The sequence below is a fragment of the Hoplias malabaricus genome, chromosome 11 (assembly GCF_029633855.1).
Source record: "Hoplias malabaricus isolate fHopMal1 chromosome 11, fHopMal1.hap1, whole genome shotgun sequence".
In the NCBI taxonomy this organism is placed as follows: domain Eukaryota; kingdom Metazoa; phylum Chordata; class Actinopteri; order Characiformes; family Erythrinidae; genus Hoplias; species Hoplias malabaricus.
This window is the reverse complement of record NC_089810.1, coordinates 18,905,103-18,927,329: the sequence shown is the minus strand read 5'-3', so window position 1 is coordinate 18,927,329 and position 22,227 is coordinate 18,905,103. Positions and strand designations below refer to the sequence as shown.

The window sequence follows — 22,227 nt, the reverse complement described above, 5'->3', positions numbered from 1 at the left end:
GGTTTGTGCCTAAAATGAATGGTACCAGAGTTCGATTAGAAATAGACTGAGACTGCACCCACTCACCCGCTCTCTCTTTTCTCCACTTGTTTGGTGTGTACCAGAAATTCAAAGGAAGTGTTCACACTTATTCACACACTCACTCTCAAATCTCACTAGCGTTCTTTTTAATCCAGCCAAATTTGACAAGTATAAACACAGCCAAAGAGGATGTATCTCCCCATTTTGCTGCATTTTACTTGCTAGGTATTATAGTTTTACGTTATTAATTAATAAGCTTTATACTTTTTAATTATGTATTCATTTATATTGTGGCACCCACCACACCCCATGCATCAGTGGGTAGTCAAGGGGGTGGGGTCTATTATGCTTTGCAGTCTCCCTAGTAAGACATTTTGTTGTTATTTACTGCTGTTACTGTCAGCTATGGTAGTACGTTAACCTAACTGAGTTCATTAACTAGAAGTAGTGACCCCAAGCTTTTGAACATAGTGTAATACTCATGTCTTTGGTAATCTGTTTGTTTTATAAGTGGGTATTAGGCCATTTATGAGCTGTACCTAGTGATCAATGATTTAATTCAATTCAAACAAGAAATGTATGACAAAGGAAGTTTAGCACTTTATCTCACATTCATCTGAAGAATAAAAAGTCCTGGTTATACAAGACCTGACGTCAATCATGACAAAGTTATTTACTATGTAATCTTTACTATGTACTTATCTTCCCTTTAATTTGATTTATGTTATTTATGAAAACACAGGTCTGTCAAAGTTCACATCTACATCTATGTCAGTGTACATAATACACATTGTTCTATAATCAATTACATGATCTTGAACTTTGTGTTCTGCCTACAAACCAAGTGCACTTTGTAGTTCTACAATTACACAATGGAGTATATATGTTGCTGTGCATACTTTGTTAGTCCCCTTTTATTATTTTATTATTATTATTATTTATTTATTAATATTCTGGTTAGGACTACAATAATTTGGCTGGAGGATCATTCCTTGACATTAGCCACAGTAATGAGATAATGTTAATCAATTCACAGTTCAATGGTTTTAATTTTGTGGCTTATCAGGGTACATCATATATAATGATACTGATAACATATATTATATAAAAAAGAAAGGGATCTCTGGACATCTGCTTGTCCAATATTTCTTCTATTAATAGAGGTGTGTTCCCTCTGTTCAGCTGAAACAGCCTCTGCATTTATACGAAGATTTTACACTAAATTTTATAACATTTCTTTTAGGATATATTTGCACTATCAAGATCAGGTTCTTATGTTGGACGATTAGTTCTGGATCACAAACTCAACACCAGCTTATCCCGGGATTTCCATCAGTCCCGAGAACACATTTCCACAGCTCTATGAGCTGTCAGAGTTCTTCCCAAACAGGGTTCACTCTCAAACCGGGTTCCTTGAAGTCAATCCGAGGGAAAAACAGCTTTGATACCAACTTTAGAAACGTTTAAACTGCTTGGTTATATTAATTGAAGAAAAACTTTGAAGAAAAAAGTTTATGTGAAGTGTGTGGGACTGACAAACTTTTGTAAAGTTAAACAACCTTAATATAACTTAACATAAATGTTTTTCAGAGAATAAAATTGAAAGATTCTTTATGAAAACAAAATTTCACATTTCACAAATTTGATTCTTCTAAGGCTTTGCCCAAAGGAACTCTTTTTACTGTATGCAGTGGTAAGGGCATATGGTTGGTGAAGGAACGTCAAGAGTACTTAACTCTCAAACTCTTTCCATCCTTGAGATCAAGTAAGTTTATAATAGAAACAATCATTTATTTAAACCCCACAGAGGTCTTCCTTATTCTTATGACTATGTACTGTATACAGACATGTCATAATAGTGAATAACACTTAATGATTCAGCACATTTATTGAGCAGCAGGTCTTAGTTAATGACTTAATTATGGCCCTTTAGCAGTGGTGCTAAAATATAACTAAAAAATAACTATCAGCACTAAGTTTTCTAAGTGTGCCTTGGTTAAGACAGTTTGATCTTGAGATATTTTTTTGAAACAAGGCTTAAGAGTGCATTGGCATGCATTGTTCTTGAAGGTCCCAGTGTCACACAAAATGTTCTTATTGATATCTGCTCTCTTTTTGTGTTCTGCTCGTGACAGTGTGGAAAGAAAAGTCTTTTTGTAGTTTGGAGCATATTGTTTGGGGCCGTGACTGGTATTTTCCTCTGGTTAACCATTCACAGTTTTAAATGAAAGTGGCACCAGTGATTGTAGGACATTGTCAAAGGAAAGCCAGTGCTGAGGGTTAGTTGGACCTGTCATAACTGACAAACACAGTATAATTATATTTTACATTTGTAAATAGGAGCAAGACAGATTAATCTGTTGATCCCCTGACATTTTTGTTGGAGTCAGTCATCTGTAAGTGACTCTGCATGATTTGTATTAATGTTTCTGCTTTACTACAGTGTCAGAAAAACTGTGTGGTACATGCTTGGGAACATAACTGTACTTTACTTTATTATAATTGTAGGTTTAAAAATTGTGATGATTTCATATGCCCCATTTTATGTTGCGTTATTTAATACTGTTCTGTAATTAAAGATTACAAATATTCAGCTCTCTTCCTGGAGAAGAGACTATGATGTACCTTTAAGGAACAAAACTGGAATTTGAAACCACTGTTGTACCTTTAAAAATATATTTACACCTTTGTACCTTTAGTGACCAATAATGTACCTCTACCATACCTTTTTTTCCCCAGAGTGTACAAGTTTAATACACAAACCACAATGGATTCTCTTTGGCAGGTTTCCTGTGGATTATATTCAGGCGAGGTTATGGATGTGGCCACAGGAATGCTAAAGCTGTTTGGAGTTGAGGCCAGTGGATTCTCTGTCTCACTGGGACTTTTCCTGCTCTTCCTTGTTCTTTTGTACTGGTGAGTAAAGGGCTTAGTCTTGCTCTGTTGCTAAAACCTTGCACATTATAATTTCATCACAAAATTCTGTAGCACCATAGACACAACCAGACATTAATGAGCATGGGCATGAGCCCTGACATTAATGGCTGATGCATCATTTAGTCCAGTGTAATGTTTGCACGTTTGTTCATTCCAAAGGATTACACTGCACTTTATACTCAAGGGGACATTAAAATATCCTTCTGATGCATATGCTGTGTAACATTGGGATTATAATTTTTGACGTGTCTTGTGCTTGAAAAAAAAACAACACAATTTAATGTTTATACATGCTTCAGTTGCATCAGCTTTCAATCTGCAGTTTCCTTTGGGGTCAGTAAAGTATCGTCTTCTCTTATCTCATCTTAATCCATTTAGACACAAGGGCAATATGGTTTCTGTCGTTTGGTTGCATCATATGAAGAAGCCATTTGTGGCAAAGACAGAAGCCGGGAAAGAAAACATGACAGAATGTTTTACAATATGTGGCACTCCAGATATAAAATGGATATAGTGTGTCACAGCAGCACAGCACCAACCCACAAAAAACTAGAATGGAACCAAATTCACATGTATGTTTTTTTTAGCTAACATATGTAAATGGCTAATTTCAGTTCAGTAAAGACATGTTTGGACCAAGAAGCTATGATAGCAGACATGTCAGTGATGTTATGTAATGTAGTAAACCTAATGCCAAAGAATAAAATAAGAGGAGCATGCTGCCCAGTGGTTTTGAACATGGTAAAAATAGCGCTAGGCTGATGCTAAATTTGTTTTAGGATGGTTTAGGAGTAATGAAGTCGTGTGGATTTTAAATCTGCGAAACAGCAATTCCTGAAATACCAAGTTTTGCCGTGGTAGGAAAAGTGAGAATTTAAAAAATTAATATAGACAGCAATATACAAAATAAAGAGATCATAACATTGTTTAATGATGTCTATTTTATTGGTGGAAAAATATATACATATAATTAAAAGCTTTTTTTAATAGCTTGGGTTGGGACAGCTTCAGGGTCCTGGATTTATGGGCCCTTTCCCCAAGGCTTATGCTGTATTCTCCTAATGACTGTGTGGGTTTTCTCTAGGTGCTTCAGTTTCCACTGGTTAATTGGATATGCTAAATTGTTCACATGTGTGAATTTATGAATAACTGGGTGAGTGTGTGGTGCCCTGTGATTGACTGGCACCCTGCCCAGGGTGTGTTCCTACCTTGCACACCCACTGTGACCCTAAACTAAAGCCCTCTGGTGGAGTGTTGAGTTCAGAATATCATACAAGTTCTCAATATGAGAACATATAATGTTAAAGGACAGCTAATTTGCATGTAATCCAACATTGCTTTTTGATTATTTTTAATTTTTCAGGACTTTTCAAATATTTAAAAATTCTGACTCATGTCTAGGGAAGAAAAATTATGTTGTCAAAAGAAAAAACAAACTTTTTTTTTTCCTTTCACACTGATTAGACAAACTGCTGAATATACAGTTTAAAGCAACACTGAAATTACAACTTCAAAATATTTGTAATGCCCCACTGGCCTGTAATAGGGAAAATAGCACCTTTGTCATTGCTACCCTAGGTTCAGCACTGCAGAAACTGCACTATGTAACTTTTGGAGTCAAGCAGAAAACCACTCCTCCACTTGATTTCAATAGAGTGCTGTAAAATTGAATTACACTCTGCAACTCTAGGGGGTGTCCAGGAGCAGAAATATAAATCTTAACCGCTTTAAATAACTTAACAAGAGAAATGGAAACAATGCAGAAAGCTGTGGGTGGAGCTTATGTGAGGTTAGACTGTGAATGCAGTCAAGCTGGCTGTATTTTACACATGTACAGATTCTATATCAACACATGCTCAACTGCTTTTACATCAGGAGAACTCAATTAACAGACATGTTTACACTTTAAATGTGAAAATGGCTGTATATAGATAAGTGTTGCATTGTACTGGCAAGTGTAAACAGTGCCATAGAAGACTCAGCTAAGATTATAGTAATGTAGGACCTAAGCTTTTCCCTTAGACTTAGTGTAGAGAAATGATTGCAGCTTTTATATTTGCAGTAATGACCAGGTCTACTCCGAGGTCTGCTAATGATTAATTGATTTTATAATGAGAATACGAGCTGCACACACTGGAACGCAGGACTGTAAGGTCATAGAGATGGTTACACTGTGCTGTTTGTAGCAAAATACTTTAGTAAAACACAGGGCTGGACAATAGGTCATAGATTTATTTTACCATAATTTTAGGTTTCTCAGTCACCTGTGATGCACCCTGTAATGCTGCAATACTCCAGCTGAATGGTTCTAGTCAGTGAGTGAGTTGCTTATGCAGGGCAGTTGTATTTCTAAGACACTTAGATCCATAGTCAGATCTACAGAGGTCCAGATCCAGAGACTCTATATGTTCTCTTCAGTCAGAGAATATCAGTCAGAGAATTCTTAGATTCTTTGTAATGCATTCTCTTATAGTTTTGTGACTTGCATTTATTTTTACTACAAAGATCAAAAGTTTATTACAGTTTACCACATGGAGAAATATTGCTGTCCTCTGGGATTGTAAGGTTTTCAAGAGTCCCATTTTAGACCAGTTTTGTCTATTTCCCTGCCTCTTCCTTATGTAAGTGAATGATCTTATATTAAATCTGTTCATAAATTCAGAAAAATGTTAAATGACCTGAATCACAATTCTGAAAAATGGGTCATTTGTAATGGTTATTTGGACTGGAATTTCATTAAACTTGTCTTTGCCTTTTATATAGTACCTCTTTTGATTATCAAGCACATTTATTGTAGCAACACAAAATGTGGTCACAGCTGTGACCCAAAAGTTAGGCTGTGGTCAATGTGAGCTGAATTTCTAGGCCACTATGTCACAGAAGTCTTTTCTAGTCAGAAGCATTCCTCAAATTCGGCAGAAAATGTAACCTCCATAATGACTGTTTCTGATGATGTAATCAGAGTATCCTTCACACTCTTCTGTCGCTTGGAATCATTGACTCTGAAAATTCAGTAGAAATACTGGCAGATGAAATTCCTTGTACACTACATGTGTTTAAAATAAAAATAATTAATTTAATTCATGTTGAAATTTACAGTTAGCTATCCCTTTAGTTCTATTTAAGGGTGTGTAAATTAAATTCAGGGTGTGGAATGTACCTGCCCTCAAGAGTTTTGTTGCAGGATAGCTGTTAATTACCAGCAAAGTTATATTTTGTCTGTAATATCACATCTTTTCCATTAGTGATTTGACTGCAAGCTTGCTGTCATTCACATCAACAGCACATTTGCATTCATGGTGTTTGACAGATCTTATCCAAAGCCATTTGCATCCTAAATCATGTCATGACTTTTGGCTAAAGCAGTGTTAGAAGTTTTGCACCTGGATTCTTATCGGCTTAGTGTGGTGCACTTGCTCAGGATGAGTATTGAACTCTGTCTCATGGTGAGCAGCAATGTGAGCTGCTACACTATATCAACTCCATACTTTCCATCAAACACTAAACCATATTACATACATATTTCCTCCATCAAATTTTGTGCCAACTCCATTCCGAAAGATGACACAGCAAACTCTGGGAGACAAGGAGCCTTCATTAAACACTGCTACATAGCATCCAAGGTCTTAGAACCCAGCTACAGTAACCATGAGGAAAAATCACAGTCATTTTGGCTCAGTCATAAATGAGGAACAACCTGTTCTTTAATAGCTCAGCCAATTAGGGGAAGGAAGTTTCCCTCTCTCTCTCTCTCTCTCTCTCTCTCTCTCTCTCTCTCTCTCTCTCATAATTAAGAACTATGAACTCTTTTACCCCTAACTGGGTAACAGTGTTGAATTGATTTACTTTTCATTCGCCTTTTGCTCATTACCTTCTGCATTTTAAGTGGCTAGTTCGGCACTGATGATCAGAGAAGCAGTGGTTACTCTGTGTGCTGCTTTTTAGTTTGCATAACACCATTTCAAGCCTTTAAATATTTAACGACATGGAGAAAGAACATCTTAAGACTTCCTAAATGCAAGACAACTGTGATTACCATCAGGGAGGTCTTTTAGTATAAAGCACATATAAAGCACAGCTTAAAAGGGGGTATATTTAACTTTCAGATGAATAACATTTTTAAAAATATCAGAGCTTAGAATATTTATCAGAAAAAATCATGAAAACTTCAAGTGAAATAGTGAGGAGATCACTGTGAGATTAAATCCTGTTTATGAGAGTTACAGTGTTTGATGTTACATATTTCTGGAGTTAGGCTCACAGGAAAAAAATGGTCCTGTTACAGCTTTGCACACACTTGGTTGTTTGGAACATGTAAATTCCTGTCCGCTGGCAAAGGCACAGCTACCATTCACATTGGACTGAAGGAGGTTGCTTATGTAAGGGCCTCTTACGCTGTCATCTTGCAAATTAAGATTTATATCAGAGGATGTAACCCTCGCTCATGAAGGCAACCATGACACTGAGGTTAAAAAAGACAAGCTTTAGGAAAGGCAGTGTCGATAGGCTGTTTTGGCCTGCCTCCAGGGCAGAAATAAGCCACATTAGAGGATTAGTCTCCGGGTTTGAAACTTCACTGCACTGTAAAATATAAGCCTGGTGTCCTTGAAACCACGCTTGTCAAACATGTTTCATGCTGCGCACTTCTAAACTATAAACTGTTACGGCAGAAAACTTTCTGACTGACATGGGAGTGCAGATGCCTCTGTACAACTTCCAGCTGTAAAGCAGAGTTCTCCTTTACTCCATTCAAGTGAAGAAAATGCACACTTCCCCGAAGCGTACAGTGTTTCCCTGGCACATGTCCCTCTCCTGTGGAGCAGCAGATACATTCTTTTTCAGATTGCTGGGATGTGTGTGAATATACAGTCATGTACAAATGTTTTCACACCCCTGGTCAAATTACATTATTGTGGGTTTTTATTATTTTATTTATTTATTTTTTTTTTATTGAAAAGCTCAATTTGCCCTCTACAGAAAAAAAAACAAACATCAAATTTCTCCGCAAATATTAGTGTATGTTTATTAAATTGTGCAGTAAAATTTACTTTTTCTGCAGTTGATGTTTAAGATTTTTTTTCATATAGAATCATGAATAATATATGATATGACTAGGATTCTCAAACCTTGGCATACAGCATTAACACATACACATTTCATAGAAAAGCATGCAATGAAATGAGAAGCTCTGGAGCAGCTAAACAGGAGTTTAATGTCACCATACCCAATCTTTATCTACAATGTTATAAGACACTTAGCAATGGGCTCCAAATGATAGAATTGTATTCTCTGGAGTGATGGGGCTCCATCCAATACCTTTGGGATGCATACTAATGGATTTTGTGATGCAGAACTAATCATCTGGTGTTACCCCATTAGTGTTCCCACAAATCAGAAGAGTAAAAAAATGTTGCTTTAGGAAAGAGATACAGACTATCTTTTTATACTTTTAATGTAGAAGAAATGTTGGATATGCAGATGACCACAGACCATAGAATGCCATCTACAGGCTATTACAGTTAAAATGTCCACGTGTATTTGTGAAAAGATTGAGTTTTAAAAATCAGTGGAAATATAACTCATGTTTCATGAGAAATTATTTTATTAAAATCAAATCAAATCAAGCACCTCTGAGTGGTGTTATTGAAGATTGGAAGCATTTAGGAACCACAGCAACTCAGCCACCAAGTGGCAGGCAACATAAATTTACAGAGGGGTGTCATTGAGCACTGAGGTGTGCAGTGAATAAAAGTTGTTAAGGCTCAGCTGACTCAACGACATTAGAGTTCCAAACCTCCTCTGGCATTAATATCAGCACAAAAACATCACAAGCTTCACAGCATGGGTTTACAAAGCTGATCAGCTGCATGTAAGCATTACATCACCAAAGACTTTGTGGGAGAAGGCACTTTTCTGTTCCAGCATGACTTTAGGTTTTTTCTGAAGGTAAGGTAGATGTTCTCCACTTTCTCTAGCTAGTATTGTTTTTTTGGTGTGTGTGTGTTAATTTGGTCTTGTCAGCTCCTGAAATTTAAACACGCTGCTAAAAAAGCACATAAATGTGAGTACGGTACAGTTGTCTCATTTTATTTAGTTATTTCTTTCCTTTTTGCCAGACCCCCGTCCGGGCCAGCCAAGAAGAGGCATATGTGCTTACTGACTGACTGACTGACTGACTGAAAACTAATGATGAAACGCGCATGCGCGAGTAGTAATTATAGAACTTAAGGTGGCACCACTACAACGTCTGTTGTTAGTTCAGCCATATTTCACATTAGGATTCATGAACTGAATTTGGAACTGTTCGACGGTGACCAGAGGTCATCTTTCCCTGGACAAGTACTCTTTTTGGGACTGTGTCAGAGAGTTGAGAGGTGAATTGGAACATGCGCCGCTTCAGTGCTGTAAGTCCACCATCACCTCGATGAGCAGCTCAGTGTTTTACTGGAGCCTCGAACAGAAATGTGTTGAACGTTGTTGAGGTAATATTTATCATAGTCTCTTCTTTATGTTTGGAGAATGTGTCTGTGACACAGCCTTTTGTTTGTTACTATATATTTATATATTTAACAAACAGAAAGTCATCTTGTCTGTCCCTATAACGGCACAAATACATGGAGACAACTCACCATTACTAACTTTCTGACGAGTAAATTACATCTGCTGAGCTTTTTGTTTAACTTTACACAAAAACAGGCAAAATCTTCAGGTTAATTAAAGTCAGAACACCAGAGCGAGGTGTTACTCAAAATAAATGGGGCTATGAATTTGTTACAGCACCATTTTATCAGTCTTCTAGAAATGTAAATCAGTACATAAATATCTAGTTCCAGCGATGTCCTGTTACTTTATCAAGAATAGATTACTTGGTTGATAAATTGTTAACATTCTTGGTTTTAGAAATGTTCAAAAACTAAAATGTTATCTTGTTGCTTTCTGGTAAACAAGTTGCTTTATTGTCATCTCAACACAGTGCTTCAGTTTTGTAGCTTTTTATGAACACAAAATAACAGGCTTTCCATGATTATACACACACTGTAAGCGACTGACAAGATAAACTATTTTCATACTTCGATGTTATTTGTCATTGTTGTAAACAAAGACATTGGTATGAAGCACCAAAGTTTCTTCAGACCTTCCAAAGACAAGGGTATGTATTTTGGGCTTTCCTGTTTTTGAAATGCCAGAAAAATCTCTGTGACAATGGCTATATGGCTAATGGTGGTCCGGCTAAACTAGGCTTGCCTAGTTTCTCTTTGCTCTTGTTTTTTCCCCTGTTGTGTCCGGACCTGGACCCAAATGTAACACAGTACACAAAGCAAAATCCATAAAGGCATGTTTGGTTGAGTTTAGTTTGGAAGAACTTGACTAATCCACAAAAAGCTTGAACTCACCCACACTGCACAACTTTGGGGTGAACTACAATAGACACTGCCAACCTATGGAGTAAGTTTACTGTCAAAAATAAATGTGTGCATGCTCATATACTGTCATACTTTCATACATAAATATTTAATTTGTATACAAAAGTCTGTTTTGTGTGTGTTTTGTATGAATACAACTTCAAAAACATAAGATTATAAAGACTTACGCATACAACTTCTAGATTACGGACAGGAATTGGAAAGTGAGAAAACACTCAAAAATACGTCACTGGATTCACAGGCAAGATGCATAGAGCAGAAGGCCAATCGATTCGATATAGTGCACATGCGTAGTCTGCTGCGTCTTGTTTTGAACTGGTGGAAGAGGTGTCAGATGAAAGCTTATGGTGTCCCCTTATGCTCAATATATGTTATTTTACGATTATATGGTATTTACCTGGATTGAAGTGTATTTGCATATTAAAGCCCCATCTCTATGTTTTATTTTATTTTCATGAGGTAACTGATGAATATAGTGGAACAAGGAGAGTTAAACAGACAGATCAGAGCTTGTTAGTTTCAAGGATTACATATATATTATAAATCTGAACACTTCACTGAGTAATACTTTGTCAGTTCAAAATCCCAAGAACCAGCCCATTGATTTGATGAATGATTTATAACTTTTACGTGACATTTATTTTTGTACAGATTATTAATTTCCATTGCCTTTCATATTTCTGTGTTTTATTTTTGTGTTTTATATTTGAAGCAGATTCCTCATTAGTTGTCCACATTTTACATAATAATTCTGCTCCGATGGAAAGAGGATAGTTCCAGCTTTTATATGAGACCTTCATATTGAATCTGTCTTACAGAGTATGAAATTTGTGAAGTGAAGAACATGAAGAATGTTCTCATGAAGAAAGTCTAGAACCACCAGTGTGTAGAATTATAAACTTTTATTTTAGCTGATAACTATATTCATGAAAAGGACACATTTTTTAAAAGTTACATCATTTGAATTGTAGTTAATTTTATTTTGGTCATTTGTTTTTATTGTTTTTTTGTTTTGTTGTGATTTTTCCTGCTTGTGCAATATGAAGCTTATGTGCATTGAAATAATAATAATAATAATAATAATCTTAAAAAATAATAATCTTAAAAAAATAATAATCTAAAAAAAATAATGATCTAAAATACAACATATAATGTATTTTTCTGTGGTTGAATTACAATGCCAGATAATAGAAACATTCCCATGTTCATTAAATATAATTAAAATTCTATGAGAAGACAAACCATATTCAATTTCATGAAATTTAATGTAAAGATGATTTTATAATCCATTTAAAATAAAATGCAACCCACCACCTCATGTTAAATTATAATGTTAAAACACAGTATACATACAAGTCTTTAATTTCACACAAACTGATTATACATGCGCGTCCACAGAGAGTCAAAGAGTTTGGGAAGTCGTATCCGTACAAAACACACACAAAACAGACTTTTAATTTTACAAATTAAATATTTATGTACGAAAGTATATGAGCATGCACACATTTATTTTTGACAGTAATTTTACTCCATATCAACCAGGCCCTCTCATCCACCGCCAGTATCTGACCTCACAAATGCCCTTCTGGATGAATGGGCAGAAAATTCACACAGGCACACTCTAAAGTCTTGTAGATATATATATAAATATTATCCTAATCTCGGATATGATAAGCCATAATTTAGGTCAGTTGATTTGGCAGTGCTAAAGAATGTGCTGTACAGCCAGCTGAGCTCCTTTGTGATACAAGGCAGATTGCTGAAGCTGGACTTTGGTATAATCTAAGCTGTGTCATTTCCTGTGCTGCTTACTGGTTTCCGCGCTGGCATGGTGCTACTACAATGCTCAGAATACAGCTTACTCTTTGTGGACTTGAGAATTCCCCTTCTATGAAATGTGAGAATATTTTGAATATGTGCTAATCACTGACAAGGCAAACTGTGGACCAGGGCCCTGTGCCAGTCCCTGAATCTCTCTACTGGCACGACAGGGTGGAGAGGATGACATATTCACACAGATCTGCTCATAAAATCTGAGAAACAGAGGAGAGTCCATCTGTCTTTCCACTCTCGCTGTTTGAACAACTGGCACGTCTTCAGAAGGTCATGCACTCCGATATGATATCAGGTCAGATGTGGTCAAGCAGAGAACAGGGTCCCTTTCTTTTCCTGACACTCTCTCTCTCTCTCTCTCTCTCTCTCTCTCTCTCTCTGTGTCTCTGTCTCACCCCCACTCTTGTCCTCTTGGTTTTGGGTCAGGAAACTGTGTTATTTCTGGATGCTTTTTTAGAGAAAAATAAAATTCAATCATCATAAATTACACAGTAAAACCACTAAACCACTCTCAGCAAGCACAGAGTGGAGAGTAGGTCTATAAGCTCTGAAACACATAGGATTAAACCTCCCTCCATCTGATTTTGATATCCTTTTTGGCATGGTTGGATGCATAAGGTGCATATTTATGAACATCAGAGCAGGGATAGGGTAAATGCTGTGGTGACTCTGTGCATAACAGTCATGATGACCAACCATGAAAACAGCATTCTCTCTATAACACACATCATATGTACTCAATCTTATTACTCAAGCTTACAGCATATATGGCATGACTAGTGATTATGATTAGACTAGTCTGGTGTGCTGAAAGCAAACTGAATGCTTTAAAAAATGTTTCTTAACAAGAATAAAAATAGCACTTTGAGGTTTCTTTGAAATGTAAAGTGCATTACAAATAAAATGTATTATTATTATTAGAATGTCAGTATAAGTTATGGGCAGCCACCCATGTTAACCTTCCTGTAGATTCAAGCATGCTTCAGAGATAACATTTCTCCAGACCTCCAAGCTTTAAAATAGACAGATAGATAGTAGTCTCAGAACATTCTTTGTGAACACAGGCACAATCACAAAACACTTAAACAGCAACTACAGCAAAATAACTTTGTATTATATGCTTTGTACTTTATATGAAAATCCATTTTCAGCAGGATGAAGAAACAACCTTTTCCCCTTAAATTTTGTTTCTAGATCTTTCATTTGGTTGTTAAAAAGCTATTTGTTTTCTGAGACATTGTAATTTGAGCTGAAAACTTTCATTTGTCAGTAACGTACAGGATTGTTTAATATAACATTAAATTATGAAGTAATATTTATGAGAAAATGAGACCTTTAGATATTTCAATTTTCCATTTCTGTGGCAACGCACTAGTCTGGAGCTACAGGGATGAACTGAACTTGGGATTCATATTGAGTGCATTTGAGAGCGGTTCAATACTGTACAGTTTCTCTTTAATTTCACTCGGCATATCCTGCTTGTTTTCGAAATGTATGATTTTAAAATTTTTACTTTCACTGTGACATTTGTGCTGCAGCCTGCACAAAGTAATGAGCAGCTTCAGTAATCAAAGGATTGCACAGCTCAGAGAGTTTCAGTGCATGATTTGAAAAGTCAGAAAACAGCAAGACATTATTTAGGCAGAACTGGTTGTTATTACACTTTGATGAGTGTCAGATTTACAGAACTTCTGTTTATGCATCAGTTTTCCTGAAATGACTTTGTTTGGGTTTTTATTTTCTTTGGAGTAAAAATGATTAAGATTAATGAAATAGAGCAGACATTAACAAATATTATTTTTTCTGCCTGAAATGAATAAATAGATTAGAAAAACTCTTCTCTCTCTCTGAGTATAAACAGTGGCAACCTTGCTGCCAAGTGATAAATAGCACACAGTCTGTATTAACTATAAGCTTTGGTAAATTGAGTAGGTAGTTCATTATAATAATCTCATGGTTCATTATCATAAATTCTAAAATGAAGGATATTAATAGGTAGTTTGTTCTCCTTTGTTGCAGCAACAGCTTCGGGAAGGTTTTACAATTAACGTTGCAACATTTCTGTGAGGATTTTATGTCATTAAACTATGAGAACATTAATGAGGGTCAGGTCTGATGTTAGGTGATTAGTTCTGAATTACCAAATCCTCTCCGAACTTGTCGCAAAGGCAACAAGGATCGTGCTCTATCCCTGCAGACAACTTAATTTCACTACTCCACAGCCCCATTCTGGGGGGTATTATACCCCTCTGCATGACACTTAGCTTTAAGCATGGTAACCTTAAGCTCACGTGCAGCATTTCTATGAAGATTATATGCTTATAAACAGTGTGTGCAAATTTGAATGTCTGTCTCAATAATGGATGCATCTTGAAGTAGCTGAATTCAGTCATTTAATAAAGCAGTGGTTCCCAGAGTGGAGCTGGGGAGCAGAGGGGCTATTGCAAGGTAAATAAATGAAATGCAATGCATGTCACTTGTAATAATTACACTGTAAATGTGATTTGTCATGTTATATTATTTTGTTCATTAGGAAGTTGCAGTTTGGTATTAATTACAGGGTAGTTTGGTAGCAAAAGATGTTTATCGGAGTGGGGTGACTCAAAAATATTTTTATGTACAAAAGGGGAACACTGCAAACAGTGTTTGGGAACCACTGATAGCGCAACAGGTGATGTCACTCTCAAACCCCTTTTAGGTTCCTGTGGTTGTGGGTTCGAGCCTTACTCCGGATGACTGTCTGTGAGAAGTTTGGTGTGTTCTTCCTGTGTCTGTGTGGGTTTCTTTCAGGTGCTCAAGTTTTCTCTCACAGTCCAAAAACACGTTGGTAGGTGGATTGGCGACTCAAAAGTGTCCGTAGGTGTGAGTGTGTGAGTGAATCTGTGTGTTGCCCTGTGAAGGACTGGCGCCCCCTCCAGGGTGTATTCCTGCCTTGAGCCCAATGATTACAGGTAGGCTCTGGACCCCCCGTGACCCTGAACTGGATAAGCGGTTACAGATAACGGATGGATGGATGGATGGAAGTTTTCTCTCACAGTCCAAAAACGCATTGGTATGTGGATTGGCGACTCAAAAGTGTCCATAGGTGTGTGTGTGTGTCACCCTGTTGTGGACTTGCGGCCCCTCCAGGGTGCCACCTTGCGCCCAGTGTTTGTTGGGTTAAATTGGTCCAAAGCCTACTCTAAATCACTGGGCGCAAGACACATTTCCACATACGTGACCAAAATTACTTGGGATGAAATCTTGTTACATTGACTTCCACTGATTCTCTTCTCTTTTTTTTCTCCAGTAAAGTTGTTATTTTTGAGATACATCTTTTTCTTTGGACAGCAACAATATACAGCATGGGCAGTTTGTTCTTTAGAACGATGGGTCAAAGAACCAAAAGGGAAAGGGAGGGAAAGTTTTTTTTTTCTCTCTCATTCTAACACAGTATTAACCAAACTCTGCCAGACGGTCTGTCCCACTTCTGACTATCACAGTCTACTCGGCGTTAGGTTTAGTTCCATACAGTCCTGCCTTTTTTTGGGCAATTTAACCATAAATCTCCTCAGATTGCTAACATATACTCTCATTTGTTTTTGTCATCATTTGAATTGTTTTGTCATACATAACCTGTTCCAAATTTCCCCAAATTCTATTCCCTACATTCCTATTAATATAGCGCATTATATAGTAGTAAATAGGGCACTGATTACTTTCAAAAAAAGAGAAAGCTAGTGGTTACTGGTGGTATTTGTATGTGAGGTGACCAGAGAAATAAAACTCTTAAATTGGGTGACGTGTCAAGGTAGTTCCCTGATTAGATTGTAGAATGCAATATGTCAATTATCTGGATGGCTGGCTCTGATTTAAACAGTGAAAAGCAGTCATTGCAACCATTGCCCCACCTAAGAGATTTGACAGGAGCCACCACTGATATATACATTACATTTCTTTCTTTTAGATATTCATGGGTATACTCCATGTACCAGTACAAAGGAAAATAATGGTTATATATGCTTGTGAATGGTTTATTTCAGCTTTTTAGGAATGAGTTCACTAATTCTAATGAATCCATCCATTAATTTTAAGGTATGTGTACACATTGTGGACCTGGTATATGATACTTTTGTGAGAAATGGAATCCCTAATCAGGAGCTCATAGAAACATTCTCTGACTTTCTCTGCCTTCTTTCCTTGCCAGCACATGCTGTAGCTGTAGGCCAGCTGATGGTGATTGTATCAAGCTGTGGACAGCTGACTTGGCAGCCTAGCATTTGTGTGGCCAGATTGACTTTCTTTGTCATTGGAACAGTTATTGTTTAATTGGGGCTTCTTGGACAGCCCATCCATCACAGATGTTAATCATATCAAGGGCTCCCACATCCCTGAGAACCTGCTACACACCCAGCCTTTTCCTTAGCATTGGGCTTGTAATAAATCTGAATATTTTAACCTGTTCAATTTCCCTGAAACCCACCGTCACAGAGAGGGAGCTCAGATCTGAGCCCAGGACTGCTGCAGCATAGTTAATGGGGACTGGAGCCTCATCAAGACACACAGCTCAGTTATCTTCACACCTCTTGTGTTACTGATGAGCTGAATACGAGCGAGCTGTTGATTGAGTCTCAAAATGCATGACGGTAAATGCGGTGAGTGATAATCAGCCCCGCTCTCCTGCCAAGCTCTTGACTGGGTTTGCAGGGCCGGGCTGCTGGAACATCACTGCTACGACACTGATACGTAGGGCTGGGCAATCTAATCCACATAATCTTGCCTATATCAATATAATCAATCATTTTTTTTATAAATTTATTCATATGTTCCACCCTGTATATTCATGTACTTTTCCTTTAAAATTTACAAGCATATTTTCAGTTGATTCTGCCCCATCCCATCCGCCATATGGAAGCACCATGTAGGAGAACCTATACACAGAGGCAAACCGAGCAACTTGAGCAGCCCCAAGCAAGAATAGAAAAAAAATATGCCAGCTTTAATACTTGATTATATTTACAGTACATGCCATGGCAATGAACTATATGGACAGAAATATCTTCAATTAATCTTATTTGAGGTAAAATGATATTTATTTGTGGTCAACTAACACACCACTGCCACATATATCTCAGCACCACTGATACACTTCCCAGCTTCACATACAGATGGAAAGTCTGGAAAAATGTGTGCTGTGATATGACTTTATCACCTTTAACTGTGAGGGAATAGCTTTCAGAAATTCCTCTCCATTCTGGATCTTTCTGTCTTTAATAAGATCAAGTTGGATAGTGCTCTCATGTGAGGGAAATCTCAGTTCTCAACGTGCAGTCCTGGACTTAACATTACAAACCCCTGTTCTCTATTTTAAAGATTCTTTTCCAGTCTTTACTTATCTGTCTATCTATCTATCTGTCTATCTATTTATCTATCTACATCCACTCTTTCTCATCGTTTTCCCTACACCCAATCTCCCAATTTATTTACCACTGTTTCTCACACATTCTCTAACACTTTATTTCTTTCTTTAACCCAGCCATCTCTCTCTCTCTCTCTCTCTCTCTCTGATGGAGAGAGGCAGACAGCTCTGTGTGGTCCCTGCTGAAGGCTGGAAATAGCAGAGTGTTTTTGCTGTGTGGAGGCTCAGGAGAGCAGGCCTGGGATTTAGAGAGGTGTTATAGAACTAGAGGGATTCATATGACTAACATAGACCTAGGGGATGTCAAAGCAGGGCCATTCGCAAGTCTGCATCACCTCTATTTTTGTTATTGTTGTCTTACAGCTGACTATACGCATGCACCTGTACACTTGGTGCACTCCAGCTGCACAGTGAGCCAGTGACAGAACATGTTCTCTTTCCTTCTGATATGCTTTTTTCCTCTTCGTCGTTCTCTTCTTCTGAATTCAAAGCCACACTTTTCAGAGCAAGTGCATGCCGAAGGATGTTGCTATAAAGCTAACCAGACATCTAGTGCAGAGATAGCATGCAGCCCACATGCACTTAGCACTAAACTCTTTTTTTTTATCCCCCCTCCATACTGAGGTTCTTTAGTATGAAGCTGGAATTTAAACTTGCCATGATGTGTATATGCATACATGACGAATGTGTGTGGGGGGACGGGGTGTATGCCCATGTGTAATTACTGTTTACCTGAGACCACTGAATTCATCCAACATGGTAATTTGTAGCTTTAAATTACAGCAGTGTGTACTGGAGCAGAGTTCACGTCTGGAGTAGTGTATAGTTAAATAAACATACTGTCAGTGTGGGAGCTGTATCTTTCTTTCTCTCTCTCTCTCTCTCTCTCTCTCTCTCTCTTTCTGTCTCTCTCTCTACCACCTCCTTGTTTCTACACTCACTGTCAGTCTCCGTACAGGAGCACTTTGTAGTTTTACAGTTACAGACTGTAGTCCATTTGTTGCTTTGCAAACTTCACCCTGTTCTTCAATGGTCAGGACCATCACAGAGAAGGTATGATATGTGTGGTGGATCAGTCTTAGAGCTGCAGTAACACTGGTGTGGTGGTGGTATGTTATTGTGTGTTGTGATGGTATGAGTGGATTAGACACAGCAGTACTGCTGGAGATTTTTATCACCTCAGTGTTGCTGCTGGACTGAAAATAGTCCACCAACAAAAATATCCATAAAAATCTATGTATGTGGGCGGCAGATGGCGACCAACAAACGGTGTAGCGATAATACAAACTACTTTCTAACAGTGTGGACAGTGAGTGGATACAGTGTTTAAAAACTCCAGTAGCACTACTGTGTCTGATCCAGTTGTACCAGAACTCCGGGTGCTCCGGTTTCCTCCCACAGTCCAAAAACACTTGTTGGTAGGTAGGTTGGTGCCTCAAATGTGTCCGTATATGTGAGTGTGTGAGTGAATGTGTGTGTGTGTATGTTCCTGCCTTGCGTCCAATGATTCCAGGTAGGAATCCGGACCCACCATGACCCTGAACAGGATAAGCGGTTACAGATAATGAATGAATGAATGAATGAATAATATTTCTTAAATAACAGCTGTAAATGTCATGGTGAATGAACCAATAGAAATGCCCATCAGGTGTTGCGAAAAGAAGTTGATTTATGACAAAATGTTTTTCGCATCTTCTGTAAAGTTGTCAATTTGGAGATAAGAGGTTATGTTCAATATCAGTATATAAATGTTGGTATGTGTGTTACTCTGTGAGGCCATTGTTTAATCAAGGTTAATATTAATGGCACAGAGAGTGGAGGCTGTGGCTCATTGCTTTGGGGTGTGTTGTTCCGTGTGCGGGTGATTAATAACGTGAGCATCCAGAATGGCAGTAATGCATAGCTCTAAGCATGCATTATGCTTTACAGCACTGTGTGCACAGCTGCTTAGTGACACTATCTCTCCTGTGTTTCTCACTCAGATTACAGGGAGGATTTGTGTGGGATGTTAAGCAGGTTTCTCATTTACCCAGATTAAATATGATTCTGTGGGGTCGCTCCCAGTATATTACTGACCCAGTGGGCTACAAACAAACTGCCATCCATTCCCTATGCTAGGACCTTGTTCTTGTTTCAGTGGAAACCCTGGTTTTAATGATTTTTGAAATCATGTGATGATTGTGAACATGAACATAGATTAGCACTTTTTCAAGAATTTGTATTAATATAGAAGCACTGGTATATACACAGATTGGCCTTAACATTAAAGCCATATACTTGTTTCTACACTCATAGTTCTTTATAAGTGGCTCAGACAGCAGTTCCACTGAAATGCTTTTTTTTAAACCCCTCAGTGTCACTGCTTTATTGAGAATAGCCCACCAATACACACTACACCATTACATCAATGCCATTGCCGTGCCGTGAACAATCCATCGCCCAAATAATTTGCTCTGTGGTCATGTGAGGATCTTGATGTTGAAAAACGGTGTGAAATGTGGTAGACAAAGGCCCTGTTTCTCTCTGGTCCACTCTCACATCTCACATTAATAAGCGTTATTCAGTCTAAGGAAGGGTTCTTTTGTGGGGAAAAACAGTTTGGCTCCCTCTAATCTCATTAACTACCTGGCACCTGACTACTTAGTCTACATATGGCTAGTGCCTTGGGCTTTAACATGCCCAGACAACATCAGCCTCACCGGACCCCTATGAGCACTATGCTCATTTTTCTGTCTAAAGGGTCTTAGATGTAATTTAGCACAGCAAGCTAGTCTGTTTGGTCATGACCCCTTACTGGGAGCCCCAGCTGGTGTGTCAGCAATATGTTTAGTTTTCTGACGAACTGCAGGAGTGTGATATGATGCACTAATGCAGGAATTTAGAGATGGCTTTGTGGCCATGCCACAAATTCCATTCTGATGACGAAGATTGGTTTTCTGCCATAGTTGCCCAAGCAAAAGCTTCAGGGGCTGATAGTTAGCATGCCAGTGTGACAGCACCAGCAGTTCCCGTTATGGCGGGATATGGTGATATAAAAGTGAGAGTCACAGCATTTCCTACATATCCTGGTAGCTACCATGTCTCTGTCAAACATATAGTCAGTGCTATATTTAGTGGTCAATAATGAAAGTACATTATCTCATTTGCCTTCAGTCAGTCCACTGGGTGAGAAGACTAGACACCTGCTGTCCCAAAACTCTCCTCTAGGTCCAGCAACATCTCGTTTAGTGACCAAGATCTTCAGCTCCAGCTGCTTTTTCTGAAGGCCCTACATGGTACATCCATGGCCATGGAATAGTAGTGTGAGCTGGGGAAGGTGGTGTCCATGTCAGTTTCCTGTTGATCAGACAGCGTCTACATTGTGACTGATTTCTGCCTATGCCTGCACCGATCGTGATGCAACACATTGCAACATGTCTATGCAAAGAACATGACTGTTCAGATTTTCTGTTCAGCTGGAGGCACCTCCATGGCCATTTTTTCGGTTCTACTATTATCATCATACAGCAAGCTTGTGAGAAGAGAGTTAGTAAGTCCTTGCAGATAAGAGTTTCCAGTAAAGTGCCAGCATAATCACCTTTCATCTTCAAGGTCTGTATATTCCTCTTGCCAAAACTTAGCTACATCCATTGGACACCCATGGGTCCCTCTTCCAAGGAACTGAAGGACCTTGGTTTATCTCCTGCTCAGTTTTGTGGTCGTGCGGGTTGACGATGGGTTCCTTCTCTCAGTTTTTGTTTTATGTTTGCATTAATGTGGCAGCTAGGGTACTACATGCAACACATAAGGGAATACATATCATACCAATCCTGGCATCATTATACTGGCTTCAAGTCTCATTTAGGATATATTTCATAGCTCTGCTATTTTGTTTTAAACATGTTAAATGGTTTTGCACCTTCATACACCATGGATTATCTGTGTATGCAGATTTGGTCAGAATGTGAAAACAATTGGTGCAGCTTTTTGTTTTTATTAATCAAAATACTGAAAAAAATTCACTTTTTTAAGGTTGTTAAATATATATACTTACAAATAATGCATAATATTCTTTGTTTAATACCAGTGGAGAACAAACATGTGTAATTAACTAGGGCTTTCCTTGCTAGTGAAACAATGCAAACGGGCTCCAGGTAACTGGAAGTTGTGGGTTCAAGTCCCGCTCTGGGTGACTGTCTGTAAGGACTATGGTGTGTTCTCCCTGTGTCCGCGTGGGTTTCCTCCGGGTGCTCCAGTTTCCTCCCACAGTCCGCAACCACACATTGGTAGGTGGATTGGCAACACCTAAGTGTCCGTGGGTGCGAGTGTGTGAGTGAATGTGTGAGTCGCCCTGTGAAGGACTGGCGCCCCCTCCAGGGTGTGTTCATGCCTTGTGCCCAATGATTCCGGGACCCACCACGACCTTGAACTGAATGAGCGGTTACAGACAATAAATGAATGAATTACAGAAGAAAGTCCTCGATTTTCAGAGAATGGTGGTCTGAGAACTGAAGCCCCCCCAAAATTATATAAATGCTGACAATGAATAAAAAGCATATGTAAAATAAACTAAACATGTCATAGTATCTAACATCCTATCTAAGATTATTAATAACAGGCTGATCCAAGTTAAAG

General features: G+C 38.2%; 1 protein-coding gene across 5 annotated transcripts in view; it reads left to right on the top strand.

Moving 5' to 3' along the window:
* tbxas1 (thromboxane A synthase 1 (platelet)) overlaps positions 1-22,227 on the top strand; it is an 85,037-nt gene that overhangs the window by 1,540 nt on the left and 61,270 nt on the right. For all 5 annotated transcript variants that reach the window (XM_066684824.1, XM_066684826.1, XM_066684823.1 and 2 more), the window contains exon 2: positions 2,807-2,937. In XM_066684824.1, the coding sequence (XP_066540921.1) occupies positions 2,837-2,937 (101 nt within the window). In that variant the 5' untranslated portion in view covers positions 2,807-2,836. The remainder of the gene's footprint in view (positions 1-2,806; positions 2,938-22,227) is intronic.